This window comes from Phoca vitulina, unplaced genomic scaffold, assembly GCF_004348235.1.
Source record: "Phoca vitulina isolate PV1807 unplaced genomic scaffold, GSC_HSeal_1.0 scaffold47, whole genome shotgun sequence".
Taxonomy (NCBI): Eukaryota; Metazoa; Chordata; class Mammalia; order Carnivora; family Phocidae; genus Phoca; species Phoca vitulina.
The window spans coordinates 6,505,810-6,525,351 of NW_022589750.1; the positions used below are offsets into that span (position 1 = coordinate 6,505,810).

Sequence of the window (19,542 nt, forward strand, 5' to 3'; positions counted from 1 at the left end):
CGCCACCACCTACGGAGCAAGCTTCTTGAAAGCAGAGTCTTTGTTTTACTTCCCGATGAGCCTTCCTTGCTGCTGATTAGGAGTTAATTCGGATCAGGTAGAGCTTATAACCCCTGGCACATTCTAGATGTCCAATAACTCCGTTTTCGGTTCGGAATGGATTTCCCCGCACGCGTAGGAAAAGCCTAGAGCCTTTGCAAGCTAAGCCTGACCCCAGCTCTGACACCCCAATTACCCCCCCCCGGCTCCTGAGACCCCCCCCCCTTGAGTCCCCCCCTCCTGGGGCCCCCCCCCCCCCCACAGTTCCACGGCTGTGCCTTCCCCCAGAGGGAGGGCCTTGTGTCCCCGGGCTGGATCTGCGCGTCCACCGAGTGAGGCTCGCCCCGAAAGCGCACATCCCGGGAAAATGAAAGGCTTTCCCTTTCCCCGCGGCCGCTCGTCTCTGCCTGCGCCCCGAGGCCCGGGAACGCGGAGAGAAGGTGGGAGCGCGCGGCGCCCGGAGCCCCGCTGGGTTCCGCGCGCCCGCGCGCGCGCCTCTCCTGCCCCGCGGGGGACTCGCAGCCACCCCCGCGCAGCCCCCGCGCGCCCCTGCGCCCCCGCGCGCCGGCCGGGACCCCCGCTCCCGCCGCTCCCCGGGCGGCCGCCGGCCCCGGCCCCGCTCGCCGCGCCTGATTGGCTGAGCTGTTGTCAGTAGTAAAAAAGTATCGGATGGCAAACTTGGGCCCTTCATAAAGGCGTGGTGGCGATACTCCGCGATCGCTGGCAGCCCATGACATCAGCCGGGCACGCCTGGGATGCCGCCGCTGCCGGCCAGACTCGGCGCAGGAGGAGGGTCCCGCCGGCTCGGAGTCAGTTAGCCCCGCGCAGCGAGGGGGGAGCCGCCAGCTTCCTGGGGACACCGGTTTCGGCCGCCGGCCGCCGCGGTCCTCCTACCCACCGGCGCTCCCGGAGAGTTGGATGCATTGTGGGTTGTTAGCTGCGCTCCGCTGGGCTCCCGGGAGCCCGTTCCTGGTGGAAAACAGGGGGCGTCTGGCCAAGGGACCAGCGGCTCGTTGAGACTCAACATGACACTCCTGGGGTCTGAGCATTCTTTGCTGATTAGGAGCAAATTCAGATCAGGTAGGGCTAAGTCGCTTAGCATTCCTTGTTAACTTTCCTCTTCCGCAGCTCGCAACTCTACACTGCTTCCCAACCAGTGTTTCAGAGCCGGCCGTGGCTCCTTCCACCTTGTCCCCCCAAAGCACATTTTTGAAAGTGAAGACTTTTATTTGACTTTGGGGGCCTGGGGGGGGGCGCGAGAAACTTTAATGTCTTCCGTTTTCAATGCTTTGAATTGTTGGATGTGATTTTTGTTTGTTTGTGAAAAGGCCAATTCTTTTATATTTTTTTCCTGTATCTGTGAATAGAAATTTTGGAGGGGTACATCGGAAAGGAAGGACTTTGAAAATGAACAAATAAGGGAGTTCAAGTTGGAGAGCTACATAATATCAGTTATAACTGCTGAGAAGATGAACCTGATGTTGTGTATTAATAGATACAGGGTCACTTAAAATGTAGCTAATCCAAACAAATGTATTTCCCAAAAAAGTAACTTGGGGGAAGTAAAAATAGCAAATTTGGAGCACACCAAGTATTTAGGATGACATCACTGTAGAGAAAAAAAAAAAAAAGTCCAGTGCCACAAATATTTTTTCCCAAACCATCTGATATTTATAAATGAAGAATCTCCCCCCAAATTTCTGTGTTAGTGGCGCATACAGAAACTTCTCAGAGGACGCCGAGTGAAGGTGAGTGGAAGGGAGAGCCGGGAAGTCTAGCGGCTCGCCATGAAGGGTTGGTTTAGGCGCCCATGGAAGGTACCAACGTGTGGGTCTCCACGTTTAGACAAGGAGACACTCGCCCCCTTAAGTTCTTTCTCAACACACTGTGTGTAATATCGGTTTTATAAAAGCGGTGACAAACCACTCAACAAATGGCAGAGTTCCTACTTAGAAGGTGGATTACTTTCTTAGAACTCCTATGTGAACATTCCCCGTAACAGGTGTTCCTAGGATGCTGGCGTCGCTTACGGTGATTCTCCGCAGCTTTGCTAAATGGGACCACTCAGTGTTTCCACTTGGGATTCATGTTTCAAAACGGAGAAGCATAGATGTTGGAAAGTAAGGGTCATCTGGGAGTTCCTTAGACGCTTCTGGCTTTTAGATGTCTGTGGGGTCCATGGGAGGTTTTCTAAGGCTCTGTACCATTGAAGGGAGATGACCATTCAAGAGCTTATGTGGCCGCGAGCCTCGGGTTCCTGAGGCTCCGGGGTGAGCCTGCCAGGCACTGGGTTCCACAGTGGATTATGTCCTTCCTCTCCTTTCCCTGATGAGGTGCACTGGTTGGTCTGTTAATCCGCTAGAGACCTTGCCCCTGCTTTGTACTGTGGTCAAAACCGCAAGGCAACACTGCCACCTTTCTGAAGAAGAGAGGATGCAGATTTGTTTTTGCAAGAAACTAAGCTCATTTCAGATGCACCCTTGCCCTTTGGCGTAGGAGGTAGGGGAGGGGCTGGTTGTAAAAAATAAAATAAAATAAAAATAAAAGGATAGGAGAATTGCAAAACAGACTTAGGGAACTCATCAAGGAATCCTTCCTTCGGGGAAAGTGCAGAGAGGGAATTCCTAATTCCTGTTTTAGTGGGTTAGTGGAGTTCTGGTGTCTCCCAGGTAGACCCTGGAGCTTTGGAGAATTCCAATTGCCAACTTGCTTTCTCTTTTTTTTTTTTCTTTTTCTTCCTTTCTTTCTCTTTTCTCTCTTTTCTTTCTCTCTCTCTCTCTTTTTTTAAAGCTTGGACAGGCTTTGTATCACAGGAAAGGGTAGCTTCAGGAAAACATGATATCAACGCAGATACCGGCATGCTTAATCCTCCACCTTTGATAAACAGCCAAACTGGGGTCTGGAAATGGACAAAGTGCTTTGGTCACTGGAGATACAAGGGGTTGATAATCTCTTGAAAGACACGGAAGAAAAAACAAGCAGCATGTGAAACTAAGTAAATGTAATGTTGCAGACCCCAAAGATTATATCCTCCTGGATATAATTACATAAAGTCCAGCTGCACCAGCTCAGACCTTGGGTCGGCAGCTTGCTAGCAAAGAGGGCCTGCCTCTTCCTAAGAGAGCATGGTTTATTTTGTGTTTAACAATGGATAGGAAAGCCTCTTCTCTGTTTTGATTTCTGCTCCATTTGCTTTTTTTCTTCTTGCTTTCATGAGCTACTCCTAATGTAAATTCATAAAACTCCCTCTCACTGCCGGTGTTTGCTTTGCTGGTAGACCCTGGTGTTGTGTCTAATTAAAATTATTTCAAAAACTAAATGTAGGGGCACCTGAGTGGCTCAGTTGGTTAAGCGACTGCCTTCGGCTCAGGTCATGATCCCGGGGTCCTGGGATCGAGCCCCACATTGGGCTCCCTGCTCAGTGGGAAGCCTGCTTCTCCCTCTCCCACTCCCCCTGCTTGTGTTCCCTCTCTCGCTGTCTCTTTCTCTGTCAAATAAATAAAATCTTTAAAAATAAATGCAACTAAATTGTTCTCTGATCACAGCAAGACATCCCATGTTTGTGGGGCATTTTTATAAATGAGCAGATGCCAACTGGCTTTCTGTAAACTGTGTTCGCGTGACCTTGTTATTAAGGACAAAATCATGCTAGAGGAGCAGTAAACGAGGACATTTTACATGTATTAACATATTTAATGATATAAACTCCTCTTATTTGAGAGGCTGTGGGGTTTCATGGTTGAGTGCGTGACTCTGGAGCCAAACTAGCTGGGTGTTTTGCAGGCACTTCTACTTTCCAGCTGTATAACCTTGACCTTAGATAAGTGTCATAATTCTCTCTGCCGCAATTTGTTTCATCTGAATAATGGTGATTATATGGTGGTTGCAAGGATTAAATGTGATAATACAAGCAGAGCATTTTAAAAATGCCTGGTACGTAAGCCCTCGAAAAATACTGTTATGACAGAGCATGATCCCGGGTTGGTCATTTCCTCTCTCTGAGTCTTGGTTACTTAACCTGTAAATGTCAGGTTTGGACTAGGTGATTTCGCAGACCCTTTCATAATGTTTTATGAAGACGCACAGAGACGGGGAACAAACAAAATTGTGATGGGGCTGTGTAGCTGTTGGACATAAATGGTAGAGAGTTTATAGAAATGCAGTAAGTAATATTACTTTTAGACTGATCACTTTTTTACTTTCTAAAAAATTCTCACTTGTTTTGTCAATATCTGTAATTGGTATCACTGTCACCAGTTTCTGTCAATACCATAATCCTTGTGTCAACAAAATGCAGATTCCGACGTATGGGCACGTACACACATGCACACACACACCACGCACAAAGCATCAAAAGGAGAGAGAGAGGTCCATTCATGGATTTCCCTTCAAGAGAACTGCTCTATTTCTTTTGCTTTTTGTCTCCTCTTCTGACTCAAACAGTCCACGCAAAGGCAAACTCTGGTATCCACCATGACCTTGCCTCCTTCCCCCACAAATTTAGGGCTGTCAGATTTAATAAAAAGACAGGATGCCCAGTTGAATTTGAATTTCAGATAAACAATGAATAATTTTTTTAGCACGTTGCCAAATTAGGGACATACTGTTATCTGAAAATCCAAATTGAACTAGCCACTCTGTATTTTCTCTGGCAACCCTACCTTCAGCCTAAGCAGCCTTTGACCAATACTCTCTGCTGGCCCCTCCCATATCCCATCAAGCTCTCAAGAGTCTGGGTGCCCAAAGACGCCTCAAAATGCAAAACTCGCATTTTAGGCATGAAAGAGGAGACTCAGAATGAGAAGGGGGTGCCAGGAACATGAATGCTGGGTCACCTGGGGTAGAAGCCAGCAGAGGAAGAACATGGGAGCTTCTCTTTGGGCTTCCTGGGGGGAGGGGCAGCTCAGCAGACAGGCTGATTGGTGCTCAGGTATAGTGACTCCCAGACTTGGGGTCACCGCCAAAAGAAACCAAGACACGTGCAAAGTAGGCACTGGACAGGCAGAGGCTGACTTTGGTTGAATCTGCAATTGCTTCCAGCCCTAGGATTTGATATTTTTTTCCCATGTGAATGGCCTTGAGTATTTTTGTAACATTTGAAAACGAGAAGCTTCATAAAACCATTACCGTGACATTTTCGGACTGTTGCGTTCTCAGGGATCTGGACATACAGTAGGTGTTCAATGCATATTTCTTGAATGGATAAGTGAATCACACCTGTCGTCTTCATAATTAACGCAATATTCTGAGATAATTGTTCGTGTGAGCATGCGTTGCTTCAGGATTTCATTGAAGACCACTTTTTCACGTGAAGCCTCCTTGAGCGCAAATATCTTAACCGCTCCTCAATTCCACCTTGCTATTGAAATGACTGGGAGATTATTTTTAAAATTTGGGAAAACTTGCTCTATCAGGATTTTTCAGGAATTTCTCCTGGATGCAAGCAGAATAGAAGAGAAGGGCTAATTTTCACCCTGGGTGTCTGTTCAAACTGTTCCTAGCTGAACTGACTCTTTCTTTTTTTTTTTTTTTTTTAATTTTTTTATTGTTATGTTAATCCGCATACATTACATCATTAGTTTTAGATATAGTGTTCCATGATTCATTGTTTGTGCATAACACCCAGTGCTCCATGCAGTACGTGCCCTCCTCAATACCCATCACCAGGCTAACCCATCCTCCCAACCCCCTCCCCTCTAGAACCCTCAGTTTGTTTTTCAGAGTCCATCGTCTCTCATGGTTCTTCTCCCCCTCCGATTTCCCCCCCTTCATTCTTCCCCTCCTGCTACATTCTTCTTCTTCTTTTTTTCTTTCTTAACATATATTGCACTATTTGTTTCAGAGGTACAGATCTGAGATTCAACAGTCTTGCACAATTCACAGCGCTTACCAGAACACATACCCTCCCCAGTGTCCATCACCCAGTCACCCCATCCCTCCCACCCCACCCCCCACTCCAGCAACCCTCAGTTTGTTTCCTGAGATTAAGAATTCCTCATATCAGTGAGGTCATATGATACATGTCTTTCTCTGTTTGACTTATTTCGCTCAGCATAATACCCTCCAGTTCCATCCACGTCGTTGCAAATGGCAAGATCTTATTCCTTTTGATGGCTGCATAATATTCCATTGTATATATATACCACATCTTCTTTATCCATTCATCTGTTGATGGACATCTTGGCTCTTTCCACAGTTTGGCTATTGTGGACATTGCTGCTATAAACATTGGGGTGCACGTAGCCTTTCGGGTCCCTACTTTTGTATCTTTGGGGTAAATACCCAGGAGTGCAATTGCTGGATCATATGGTAGCTCTATTTTCAACTTTTTGAGGAACCTCCATACTGTTTTCCAGAGTGGCTGCACCAGCTTGCATTCCCACCAACAGTGTAGGAGGGTTCCCCTTTCTCCACATCCCCGCCAACATCTGTCATTTCCTGACTTGTTAATTTTAGCCATTCTGACTGGTGTGAGGTGGTATCTCATTGAGGTTTTGATTTGGATTTCCCTGATGCCGAGCGATATTGAACACTTTTTCATGTGTCTGTTGGCCATTTGGATGTGAACTGACTCTTTCTTTGCCACTAATTCCTCTCTCAGCAACAGTGGTATCCACCTCCTGTAGAAAATTACCACAAAGTTAGTGGCTTGAAACAGCCCAAATTTATCATCTTCTAGTTACGGAGGTCAGAAGCCTGAGAAGGGTCTCACTGAGCTAAAATCCAGGTGTTAGCAGGGCTGTGTTCCTTTTGGGGTCTCAAAAGAATCTGTTTTCTTGACTTTTAGATTCTAGAGGCACCTGTGTCCCTTGGTTCCTGGTCCCTTCTGCCATCGACAAGGGCAACAATGTAGCAATTTCAAATCTCTCTCTCACTTGGACATGTAAGACTCTTGTGATTCCATTGGGCTCATTCAGGATAATCTCCCTATTTTAAGGTCAGCTGATTAGCAACTTGAATTGCATCCACAGCCTTGGATGGAATAATAAGACACAGGGCATGGGGGATATCACGGCTGCGGATGGAAAGAGAAAGAAGGAGGAGAGAGTTAGGGGTGGGGAAGGGTGAGCTGTCTGGTTCTCTTGTTCACAGGGGCACTAATCCCTTCAGGGGGGCCCCACCCTCATGACCTCATCTCTAAACCTAATCTTTCCCGAAGGAAATACCATCCCATTGGGGTGTAGGGCTTCAACATATGAATTTGGAGAGGGAGGGTCAAGACACAATTCAGTCCATAGGACCATGTGCAGTAACATATTCTTAGGTCCCAGGGATTAGGATGTGGACATCTGGGGGGAGGGCACGTTATTCTGCTTATGATCCCACCTTCTAATATGGCGTTCCCATCTTCCTTACCTCCACCATCCCTCTATCCTGCAGACTTTGTTCTGCAGAACTTTTCCCTTAATATGGATTACGTGGCCACAATCCCAGTGTTTTCTCCACAGTGGTCCACAGAAGACTGATTCCACAGGACCTTAACATTTTTAACAAGAGGGAGGCAGAGTGTGCTGAAAAATTACACTGGATCTTTAACTGCAGGATTTCTGGAAGACCTTACTAGTTCTGATGTATATTGTGAACTTTTGTTTTAAGATTTTTTTTTAAATTTATTTTTGAGAGAGAGCATGAGCAGGGGGAGGGGGACAGGGGGGGGGGGGGCAGGGAGAGGGGCAGAAGGAGAAGCAGACTCCCACTGAGCAAGGAGCCCGATGAGGGACTCGATCCCAGGATGCTGGGATCATGACCTCAGCCAAAGGCAGACGCTTAACTGACTGAGCCACCCAGGCGTCCTATATTGTGAACTTTTAAAAAGTAGTGATTCTCAAACGTGTTTCACCTTTATTCACATAGCATCCCATGGGGCAGGTTTAGCTGGATAAACACATTGTGGAAAATTCTGCTCTGAACAGAGAAGCTCACAGTTGGCAACAGTGAATTCTTTAATGGGGTGAATTTCTGTAGGTGGGTTACTGGCAGGCCCTCCCCCCCAGCCACCCACCCAGGTAAGCACTCTGATGGTTTTCCTTCCTGGCTGCTTACTTAGATGTCCACTCACCCTTTCAAGCCTTGGATCTCTGTTATTAATTGGTATCAGGCGTCCTTGCCCCTCCACCCCCACCCCAGGGATAATCTTTGTAGGATTGTAACCCTGTTCTCAAGAAGCTCACAGGCAACCTGGAAAATGCTGTGTGTGAGTTACATATTATTCATTCATTCATTCAACAGCTATGTCTTCCATGTTTCCTTTGCAGTGGATGTTACGAGAAGCTGGGGGCTGGGTATAGAGTTGGGGAGCAGGAAAGAAACCTTCCCCACCCTCACATGGAATCTTAGAGCCGACCTTCCATTACTCTGTGCATGGTTCCAGCAAACTGTGCCTCTAGAAGTCCACATGAGAACACAATTGACAGGACCTTAAAAGATGAGTGCATTTTCATTCCTAAATGGGAATTTAAAATCTTTTTTTAAAAGCCAAAGGAACATTTGGGGTCTGGCTCAGGCCACCTGCTTGAGACCATTGCTGTTCCCTCCCGTCCCAGCTGTGTGAGATGGACTCCCGTACTGGGCAGCCATCCCTCACCATCTTCATTACTGGGGCAAGAGCCCTGACCACCCACCTGGCTTCTTTGTATCCATAGCTCTTCTCATTCATCAGGTATATTAAACATTTGACTTGGTTACTTGTTTGTTATTTGTCAGCCATAGAGACCAGGATTTTTTTAGTTTGTTTCACTGCTTGCTTCCCCAGCATGTAGAACTCTGATTGGCGTAAAGAGGGCACCATTAAATATGTATTGGAGATGCATTTTATCCTTCCCCCAAAGACTACTCAAAAGCAATAGAAGTAAACAATCTGGGTTGTTTGTTTGTTTTTTTTTAAGATTTTATTTGAGAGTGAGAGAGAGCACGAGCTGGGGGTGAGGGGCAGAGGGAGGGAGAGAAGCAGACTCCCTGCTAAGCAGGGAGCCAGACTTTAGGCTCGATCCCAGGACCCCGGGATCATGACCTGAGCTGAAGGCAGATGCTTAACTGCCTGAGCCACCCAGGTGCCCCAGCAATCTATGTTTTTATATATTTTTAGGCATAGGTGTTGTGTATTAAAACTAGAACAGCAAGGGGAGGAGAGAGTATAAATACAAAATTCAGAAAAGTAGTTCTTCTGGAGCAGGGGAGGCTAGGTGAGGAGGTAGGGTGTAGTCTAAGCTAAGGAAACAGTTGGTGGTGGAGTTCTTAGGTTAGGCAGTGGGTGCCTGCATGTCTATTATTAAGCAAATTAATTAAACAGTGTTCATTCAGGGCTCAGTGATCCTATGTGGCGATGTAACATGAGTCAAGGATTATAAGTAGTCCAATTTAGTGTGCCCGGGGTCCTTTAAAAAAAATTAAGTTTTTCCAGACCAGAAAGAGTAGCATTCATCTTTTCTTTGCTATAGTATGTGGCAGGCCCAGTCAGGAAGACTTGATTAAGTTGGATTGAACCAGATTGGATGGATTCTAATCTAGTTGAATTAAATTGGAGAGAAATGGAAACGCATGGCCAAACTAGCAGTGCTCAGCCCCAGGGTTTGACTTTTATATACTTCGGGGAAGCCAAACATGAAAAGAAGATGCTAGAGCATAAAGTGGTTTTTTCATTGCCTCCATTTCCCTGTTAATACAGCAAGAACTCACTGGCCATCTAGCAGATGGTGACCAGCTAGCTTGCATCTCTGCCCAGATCCGGAAGGAGGAACCAGCAGGTGCATTTCACAGGTGTCTGCCTTCCTAGGACCACTCATGCTCTCCTGTGGGCAGGGGCATGAGGGGGTGGCGGGGGGGGCGGGGAGTCCCATCACATCTCCTCCGATTCCATGACCTTGGGATAGGAATCAGCCCTGCTCCCTGGGCCTTTGTTTCCATACAGATAAAATTATTCATGCCATTTGTGAGGGAAAGACCTCTGCAGAATTATTGATGTTTTCTTGTACAGAAAGAAGTCCCTGTCCCCATAGGGGAAGGGATAACGTGACCTGGTGACATGTGAATTGCATAAGAGACAAACATGGGGGGAGTGAAAAGCTTTTGATGGATAAATAGGATTAAAAAAATCCCCAAAAACTCTTAGCCAAGTAATTGTTTTGCAGCCTTCCTGTTTCAGTGCTTAGATGTTCAAATTTCTAAGCAGGTAGCATTTGTTTGTTTTTAATGTGTAATTTGCACTAACTTCTATTCTGATGTCCTGCGGAATAACTAGTAAGTCAAATGTCACATAACCAGTTTCATATCTTATTCCCAGGTAAGATATGAGGGTCTCCAAATGCTGTGCAAATGTCATTTATTCCCAGAAATTTAGAACAAAGAAGGCTGATTCCTGACTTTATTTATTTACTTACTTATTTACTTACTTACTTACTTATTTATTTAGCCGGGCCCAACAGAGTGCCCTTGGGAGCCACCGAAAGAAGAATAATTTCTGTCTTTTCTCCTGTTGGTTGACGAAAGATAAGTTTGTCCGTTTCCCCATAGACGCTATTGGAGCGCGTACTCCTCTTATCATTTCAGTCGCTCCAGTTGAGGTTTGCTGTATCCAGCCCCCTTAGATTAGCCACCTTAGATTTAAAGAAACAGTAATGCTAGAAGCAGAGATACTGATTTACACTACTGTAACATTGTAAAGTGTATATAATGGCTTTGCTCGTGCATAGCGACTTAGCCATCACTCGGTCTGTGTAGCAATGAAGAGTGGATCCATAACCTCTCAGATACTTAGGATGTCTTGCCTACTGCCCCTTGCTGACACCCCAATTTGATCTACCACCTAAGTAAGTCCTCTACCCTCAATCTGCATCTCGTTCTTTCTGCCCCTTAAGCCCCTTCTAAGCCCCTTCGCAGCCCCTTAAGTAAAAAGTCATCAATTCTTTCTTAGGAAACAAAGTCAGGTAGCCCCAGGGAATGTCCTCCTCCAAAGATGAGGAGAAATGACTGGGATGTCGCCCATAGCTTTCTGCCTTTCCTATTTCTGGAAACACTCTTCCTCCCGGAAGTCATTCGACTTTGTGCTCCTCAGGACTGGAGGACTGGTGGGGCTGGTTTCTCCATCTGAGGTCAAGTTCCATGTGGAACTTTTTTGGTACTCAAGCTCTAGATGGGGCGAGAAGGCTCCAAAACAGGCCAAATCCAGAAAATACTATCCAACATTAATTGAACAGTAATCTCCTGGATACTTTAAAAGTTTTTACTATTTTGTGTTTCCTTCCTGTCCTTGTCCAGATGCGTAAAGATTTTTACAAAGTTACAGCCAGAGTGTATAGAGAAGTTTATACTCAGTGTTTTTATCAGCGAGCATGGTATCATAAGCTGTTTTTCGAGCTGCTGGTGGTAGCACATTCTTGTCTTGAAGACTTTATCAAAGTCCATCGAGTGAGTATATAGTAATTTGTTAAACCTTTTCCACTTGGGTTGGAAAATGATCCAGTTATAATTTTTATATTATAAACATCACTATGAAAATCTTAATGCACATAGCCTTTTTAGTTCTCCAGGGTTGTCTTATAGGATACTCACCATTTAGAGTAAATATCCAAGCATGGGACTAATGGTTATGAATCTTTATGATGCACTTCGGTAGCTAGTATTTCTGGAGCACCTACAATGGACCAAGCTTAACCCGAGTCCAATTTCCATATGGCAGTGAATGCTTGCCCCTGTAATTGAACAAGCTCGGAGTCATCTTGGGTACTTATTCAGTGGTGACTGGTGTTCAGTAAGCTTTTCACACCTTTTCAGTCAAGAATAAAAAGGAAAAGGAGGCACAATCACCTGATACCTTTGGAAACTTCTGTGTGATCTGCTCTTTGGGGACCACCTGTTACCAGATAGGACTGACACCTCATCAAAGGAGAAGCAAAGAGGACTAGGAGTTAATGAGAACCTGTTATCTGTGGCACTGTTATGATCTCATTTAATCCTTACAGAATGCTATGGGACACCTGTGATTATCCCCATTCTATAGACAGAGAAGCTGAGCCTCAAAGCAATTTGGTCAGAGCCACGTAACCAATAACTGATGGAGGCCACATCTGACCCCGTTGGTTCCACTGTGTGAGAATGACCATTGCTGTTACAGCCTAAACGCTCACTCCTCCCACCCCCAGCCCTACCCTCCAGCCTTCCCCCGTTCCAACATACATGCCCACTTGGCCAAGTGGATTTAATATGCTTCATTCTGGACAACAACTCCAGGCATACACCCAATTACCATTCTTGTGCTTGATTTCCTAAATAGTGATTTATGAAGAGACTTGTGTCTAGTACGAGTTAATCTATAAATTATACATGCCATCCTCCCGGAATTTTAGGACTTCTAATGAAAGCTGACTATTTAGATCTCAGTTTGAGAACAAAAATTTGAGAAGTTTTTGAAAACCAACAACAAAAAGAGTAGGCTTGCCCCAAGACACTAAACATAGCTATAAAAGAAATATCTAGTACCAGAGAGTAGAATGGTGGTTGCCAGGGGCTGGAGGGTGGGAGAAATAGGGAGGCTGGTAACATTCAGTTATAAGATGAATAAGGTCTATGGATTTAATGTATAACATGGCGACTGTAGTTGATAACACTGTGTGTATAATTGAAATTTGTTAAGAGCCCAGAACTTCAGTGTTGTCACCAAAGAAACAAACAAAGGTAAATATCTGAGATGAGAGCCCTGTTAATTAACTCAGTGGTGGGTATCCTTCCACAACATGTATGCACAGCAAACCATCATGTCATGCACTCTTATCTTACAATTTTGTCCATTATACCCCAATAAAGCTGGAAAAAAAAAAAAAGATATACCTATGTAGTAATTAGTATTAGGAGTAAAACATATTATCAGTGGATCAGAGTTGTGTGTGTACGTATACTCATCCACATGTATATCTGTATGATTTTAATCTCTAATTATTAAACTCTAATAATAATGGCTATTCAAATTAGCAATAAAATATGGGATGAAAGTGTGTTGGGAAAATTGACTTCCTTTTGGAAGTAAATGAATTCAACTATTTTATAATGAGTCTTTAAAAAATCCATACGGATTAAAAAGCTAAAGAAATCTATAAGGGGTGCCTGGGTGGCTCAGTTGGTTAAGCATCTGCCTTCGGCTCAGGTCATGATCCCGGGGTCATGGGATCGAGACCCGCATCAGGCTCCTTGCTTGGCGGGGAGCCTGCTTCTCCCTCTCCTCCCCACTTGTGCTCTCTCTCACTATTTCTGTCTCTCTCTCTCAAATAAATAAATAAAATCTAAAAAAAAAAAAATCTATAAAATATTAGTAGAAAACAGAATCGTTTTATAGTCTCGGAGTAAGACACGCCTTCCCAAGCATATTACCAAAGCCAGAGGAGAAATAAAAATTGATGTATTGGGCCACTTAAAAAGTTTAAAATGCTACATGGAAAAAAAAAAATCAGCAAAAGAAATTTAAAAATCAAACAGTAGACTGAAAGAAAACACTTGAAATGTGTATTCAGACAAAGTTGTTAAAAGGACTTGTATAAACAAAAGTCCACAACCTAGGGGCGCCTGAGTGGCTCAGTCCTGGGATCAAGCCCCACATCGGGCTCGAGCTCCCTGCTCGGCGGGAAGCCTGCTTCTCCCTTTCACACTCCCCCTACTTGTGTTCCCTCTCCCGCTGTGTCTCTCTCTGTCAAATAAATAAATAAAATCTTAAAAAAAAAAAAAAAAAAGGTCCACAACCTAAAGAGCAGGATAATTCAAAGGAAAAAAATCGTCAATAAGCACATACAATATATTCAACTCACTAACATTCGAGAACATGCAGATTGAAAGCATTTTTTTCAACTATCAGATTTGTAAAAAATGCCAAATATTGATAACATCAAGTATCTTCCAAGCGTGGAGAAAACAGACACATAATCCCCTTAGTTAAGCCTCAAGGGATAGAGTTTGACAGTTTCTATTGAATTTTAAATGAGCTCACTATCAACCAAGGTACATTAAGGCATCTAATTGAAAGAAACGCTTGTATATACAGGGATTTTCAGGACATCACAATTTATAATGCCAAAAAGGATGGAAACAGCATAAACCTCCATCAGTGGGGGTATGGTTAATTATGCTACACTCATGAAATACGATAAAACACAATGCAAAATAAAAAAGAGATAAAATTCTATATGAACTGACATGGAAAGATCTCCAAGACATACACTTAGTTTAAAAAAAAAAATTATGAAACAATCAGGCAGCATATTTGCATTTTTATTTTTAAAGATAGGTATAAGTACACAGAAAAAAATCTTCAAGAACATAAGTCAAACTGTTCACAGTGATACCCAGGGGTGGGAGGAAGGCAGATCTGATCTTTTTTAATATATATATATATATATATATAATTTAAATATGTTATTATTTTATATATATACTTATATATATATGTAACTGTGATATATATATACACACATACACATACATATATATATACACACATATATATAAAATCTATATCTGATCTTTTTTAATATATAAAATATATATATACACACACATACATACACACCATTTGAATCTTTTAAAACAAGAATGTATTGGTATCTATGAAATTAAGTTTTTATTTTTATGTTTTTTTAAGATTTTATGTATTTATTTGAAAGAGAGCAGGAGAGAGAGAGTGAGCGGGGCGGGGGGAGCAGAGGGATAGGGAGAAGCAGGCTCCCCACTGAGCAGGGAGCCCAACTCAGGACCCTGAGATCATGACGTTTAACCAACTGAGCCACTCAGGTGCCCCTGAGAAATTTTTAAATATGCCAGTGTTTAAAGAGAAATTGACATCATCATAGTAGTAGAAAAGAGCACATTTCTATAAACCGAATCAAATAGACAAAAACTCAAGTTGGGATTTGTAGGATATGAACACTAAAGTTAAACTGGCTATGTATTTTAAACCTCTGACATGCCCTAGAATATTAGAAGACAATTTAAAAATTTTTTTTTATTTTTTAAGATTTTATTTATTTATTTGTCAGAGAGAGAGACAGAACACAAGCAGGGGGAGAGGCAGGCAGAGGGAGAAGCAGGCTCCCTGCCGAGCAAGGAGCCCAATGGGGGACTCGATCCCAGGACCCTGGGATCATGACCTGAGCCAAAGGCAGCCGCTTAACCGACTGAGCCACCCAGGTGTCCCGACAATTTTAAATTTAGTGCCCATCCCCAACACAACACACACTGAAATGTCAATAAATTTAAAATATCAAACTCATTTCTTGACCATAGGCAGTTTTGAAAGAAAATGCTTTGAAAAGTTGAAGTATTTTAAGCTCCACAAGTTAGGAATCAAAACACACCACAAACATACCCAAAGTGTTGAAGCGTATGCATAGAAAAGCCTAGAAAGACCCATCCCCCAAGTGATTATCTCTGAGTGGTAAGATTTGGAGTAATGTTTAATTTTTCTTATATTCTTTCTTATATTCCCATATTCTTTATTTTGATTATTCAGTGTCTCCTAGATCTGCTATAATAATCAGGAATGACGTTGGCAATAAATCAACTAGCAGTGAGCATTGTTTGTTTATTTAAGTCCAGGAGTAGTGAGGATTAGAGAGACCTTATCTGAGGAACTAGATCGGGAGGGAGCTGAGCACTTGGGAGGTTTAAGTTCTTAATAAATTCCCACCAATCCTAAAGCATGCTCACATTCAAACTATAACCTAGGGGCATCTGGGTGGCTCAGTCGGTTAAACGTCTGCCTCCAGCTCAGGTCATGATCTCAGGGTCCTGCAATCGAGTCCCACGTTGGGCTCTCCCTGATCAGTGGGGAGGCTACTTCTCTCCTCCTCCCCCCCTCATGCTTGCTCTCTCTTTTTCTCTCTCAAATAAATAAATAAAAATCTCAAAAAAAAAAGAAAAGAAAAACCTGTAAACTAAAAACCTCGCTCCTCTGTGATGACTGAAAACCCATGGCCCCTCATGTTATTTAACATCGGAAATTGTAAATGTTGGTCCTATGGCATGGGCTCCACAGTCTGGCTGCTGTGGGTTCAAATCCTGACTCTACGCTTCCTGGTTGTAGGAAGTTGAGCCTGTGCTTTTAAGTTCTCAAACCTCCACTTCTGTCTTGGTAGAGGGGGCAACAAAGATGCCTTCCCCATGGGGATTCTGTGAGGCTTTAGTGAAAAAGCATAGAAGTGTTTGACACAGTTCAGGGATGTGCTCATGTGTGCGATAAATTGTAGCAGTTTTATCCACAGATGAATATCAATTCTATATTAATTGTTAGATCAACATTTGTGTAACTATGATAGGGTGTGTTAATTTACGATACTTTTAAATCATTTAATTGTTATTCTAAAACACATTGTTTCTAAATTAACACCTGCCATCTTCTTGTGGCTCTCTCTTAAGATGTGCTACTGTTCTCATTTCTTTGTTACCTCAGGCTGTGTTTAAGAGTAGTGAAGATCGTTATTATCATTATAGAATTTACACTGCAGTCTATAAAGTGCTCTGTATATGTATTATCATTTATTCTCTGTCTTTCAAGAAAATTCTTATGGAAGTCTTTCTTGTTATTTTCAACTCCAGACGGGTGGTTATTGTCCAGATTAGGTCTTTAGGGCTTTTTGAAGAGAGCCCTGGGACCCTGCAAGGTTACCCCTGGCTGTAAGGATTAGCAAAGGCTCATGGCTGTTTTTCAGGCACTACTGAGAACCCAGATCCTATGCTCTTATAATCGAAAATACCGTTCCGTCTAAAAATAAAACCTAGAGGAAGAGCTCTCTCCAGAGGGAGCAAAATTTGAGGCTCACAGAGCTAGTGGAACAGTCTGATTTGTATACCATAGACTGTATTATATAGTATATGTTACATTATATATACATATAATATATTTTATGGTGCATTAACTCTCCCCCCCACACAAAAAAAATCCTATCAGTCCATATGCTTTTATTTTCAAACCAACTCTGGGAGATTGCAAAGTTGGTTGTATAGATGAGGAGACATTTGTCCAAAGTCACCCCATAGATTTAGAACCAGAACTTTCGTCTCTGGTCCCCCAGAAACAAGGTCACCACATGATCCCGCTGAGGAATGTGCTGGAAGGAGAAGCATGGTGTTAAGATAGGCAGGTGCCTGGCACTGAAACCAGTGGCTCTCTCCACAAAATGTTCCCCCTGCCTGAAGCTTTCTTCATACAGAACAGCCACCTGCACTGGATTCGGATCGGAAGGGCTTTAGATCAGGAGAGGGGAAGATTCGGCAGGCCGAGCACACGACTGGCTGGGAGTCAAGAACAGGATGAGGCCTGGGGTTTGCAGAGGAACCTCTGACTCAGTGGAATGCCAACCTCTGCAGAAGGTTCTGGTCTTAACACATAGATTGGAGCCTGACACCGTGGAATGTCCCAGACACAGAAAATGTTCTAAATGTTATGTCTGGTTGCGTCAAAATCTTGTGTCTAACAGCAGGGCTAAGATTACTTTCTAACATTAAAAAAAAAATGTATCTACATTTATTATTTTTCCAAACTTGGGAGGTACTGGTACACGTTTATTAATGAAAGACGTCAGCATATAACACGTATATACTCGCATATCTTCATATATATACTTATATATATCACTCTTAATATGTAGCAGTTTATATATATAATAGTGTGAGTGTATAAGATATAGTCTTGTACTGTCTATTGTATACATATATATAGACTATATATATCATATGAAAGGTCAAAGATTCAGTCTTTGGGGTGTTCTGTCTGCTGCAGAAAAATTGAAAGAGAAACCGGAAACGTTCAACCAAAGGAGAATGTTTAAATCCACTCACAATGGGATAGAGCATGCACATTAAAGAGGGTGCTTCCGGGGCGCCTGGGTGGCTCAGTCGTTGAGCATCTGCCTTCACTCAGATCATGATCTCAGGGTCCTGGGATCGAGCCCCACATTGGGCTCTCTGCTCAGCGGGAAGCCTGCTTCTCCCTCTCCCACTCCCCCTGCTTGTGTTCCCTCTCTCGCTGTCTCTCTCTCTGTCAAATAAATAAATAAAAATCTTTAAAAAAAAAAATAAATAAAAGATGGTGCTTCTGAAGGATCCCTAATGAGGTGGGAAGCTGTCTAGAAGGCAAGAAAGAGGCTTCAGTATTCAACTATCCTACAATCCCAATTCTTGGGAAATTGTAGAATAGGTGTTTTATATATGTGTGTGTGCATATATGTGAATCGGAAGAAAGAAGGGCAGATATTGGCAGGTGTATCACGACAAGCATTAAACATGTGCATTACCAAGGATTTTGCTTTCCATCCTGGAACTTCTGTACATTTCCCAAGGTTCTCTCTAATGCACACACATTTCTTTTGTAACCAGAAGAGCCGTGCATGCTCTAAGTGCTAGCCTAGTACGCCACCGGCATCACTCGGGATCTCAAAATAAAATAGACATTCAGAGACTCTAGCAACGTGGAATGAAAATGTTCCTCTTCATCTGGGGGAGAATTCCTTTTCCTTGCCCTCATAAAACACGCCCTTTGCTCCAAGCCTTACTTTCCCTTTGTTACCAGTTCTCCAGGGAGTCTCTGGACAACTGACCTTGTTAGTATCCCCGTAGTAATTACCACTGCTAAAGGAGTCTTGGTTGGACCGTTGCAATTCCCTGTACTTTGGGTATCACGATACCTTCCTTATGGGTACCTAAAGCAGGAATAATAATACCTTCCTTGTAAAGATGGGAAGCCAAGGTCCGGGAAGGGTTGATCGCCTGTTCCAATTCACACACATAGAAAAATGGCAGGGCAGGACTCGAACCTGGATCCCCAGGCCTCGGATCTGGGGACCTCTCCCCGTGAGTGGGTGGACACCGGGAGGTGTAAATCAGAGGCCCTTTTCTCAAGGACCTCCCCCGGCAATAGCTTTCAAGGAAAGCAGGTCAAATGGCAAGTTGTTTCTCCCACAGGCCGCTCCTGCCGTCCCGGGAGTGTGCAAGCTGTCTGCTTAATTCACTCGTGGCTTCACGCCATGGAATACATAAACAAGTGGGGAAAGCCTCCGAGAGGAATCTGGATGCCCAAATGGAACCATTTGTCTTCTGAAATTATTGTTTGAAATTATTGTTTGAAATTGTTTATGTCAGTTGCCGAGTTTCTGTTCTGTGCCTCGGGGACCTGTTTGTGATGGAGGGAAAAATTCCCTGCTGCTGAGCAGGGACGACCCTCGTGGGGCAGCTCTGGGGACAGCATGGCCCTGCTGCTCCCCGGTCCTCCCAACACGGTGGGGGGAGTTGGGGGAGATCAGCTGCAGCCCCAATAGAGCACCCCCAGAATTATCCGATGCTCACTGTTGGCTGGGCGCTGCTCTAAGTGTATAGCAGCAGGTGCTAATTTAACCCTCGCAGCAATCTTGTCAGGAAGTAGTTGCCCCATCCTTACCCCCAAACTCAGAGGAAGAAATGCAAGCACCCTTCAGGAAATCTCTTAAGATTGCACGACTCATAAATGGAACAGGTGGGACTTGAACTCTTGCA

General features: G+C 43.9%; 1 protein-coding gene across 1 annotated transcript in view; it reads left to right on the forward strand.

Moving 5' to 3' along the window:
* The first annotated feature begins 774 nt into the window (after nucleotides 1-774).
* Nucleotides 775-19,542, forward strand: part of MYOCD (myocardin) — a 96,233-nt gene continuing 77,465 nt past the window's right edge. The window contains exon 1 of the mRNA XM_032432121.1: nucleotides 775-1,119. Within this exon, the coding sequence (XP_032288012.1) occupies nucleotides 1,065-1,119 (55 nt within the window). The 5' untranslated portion in view covers nucleotides 775-1,064. The remainder of the gene's footprint in view (nucleotides 1,120-19,542) is intronic.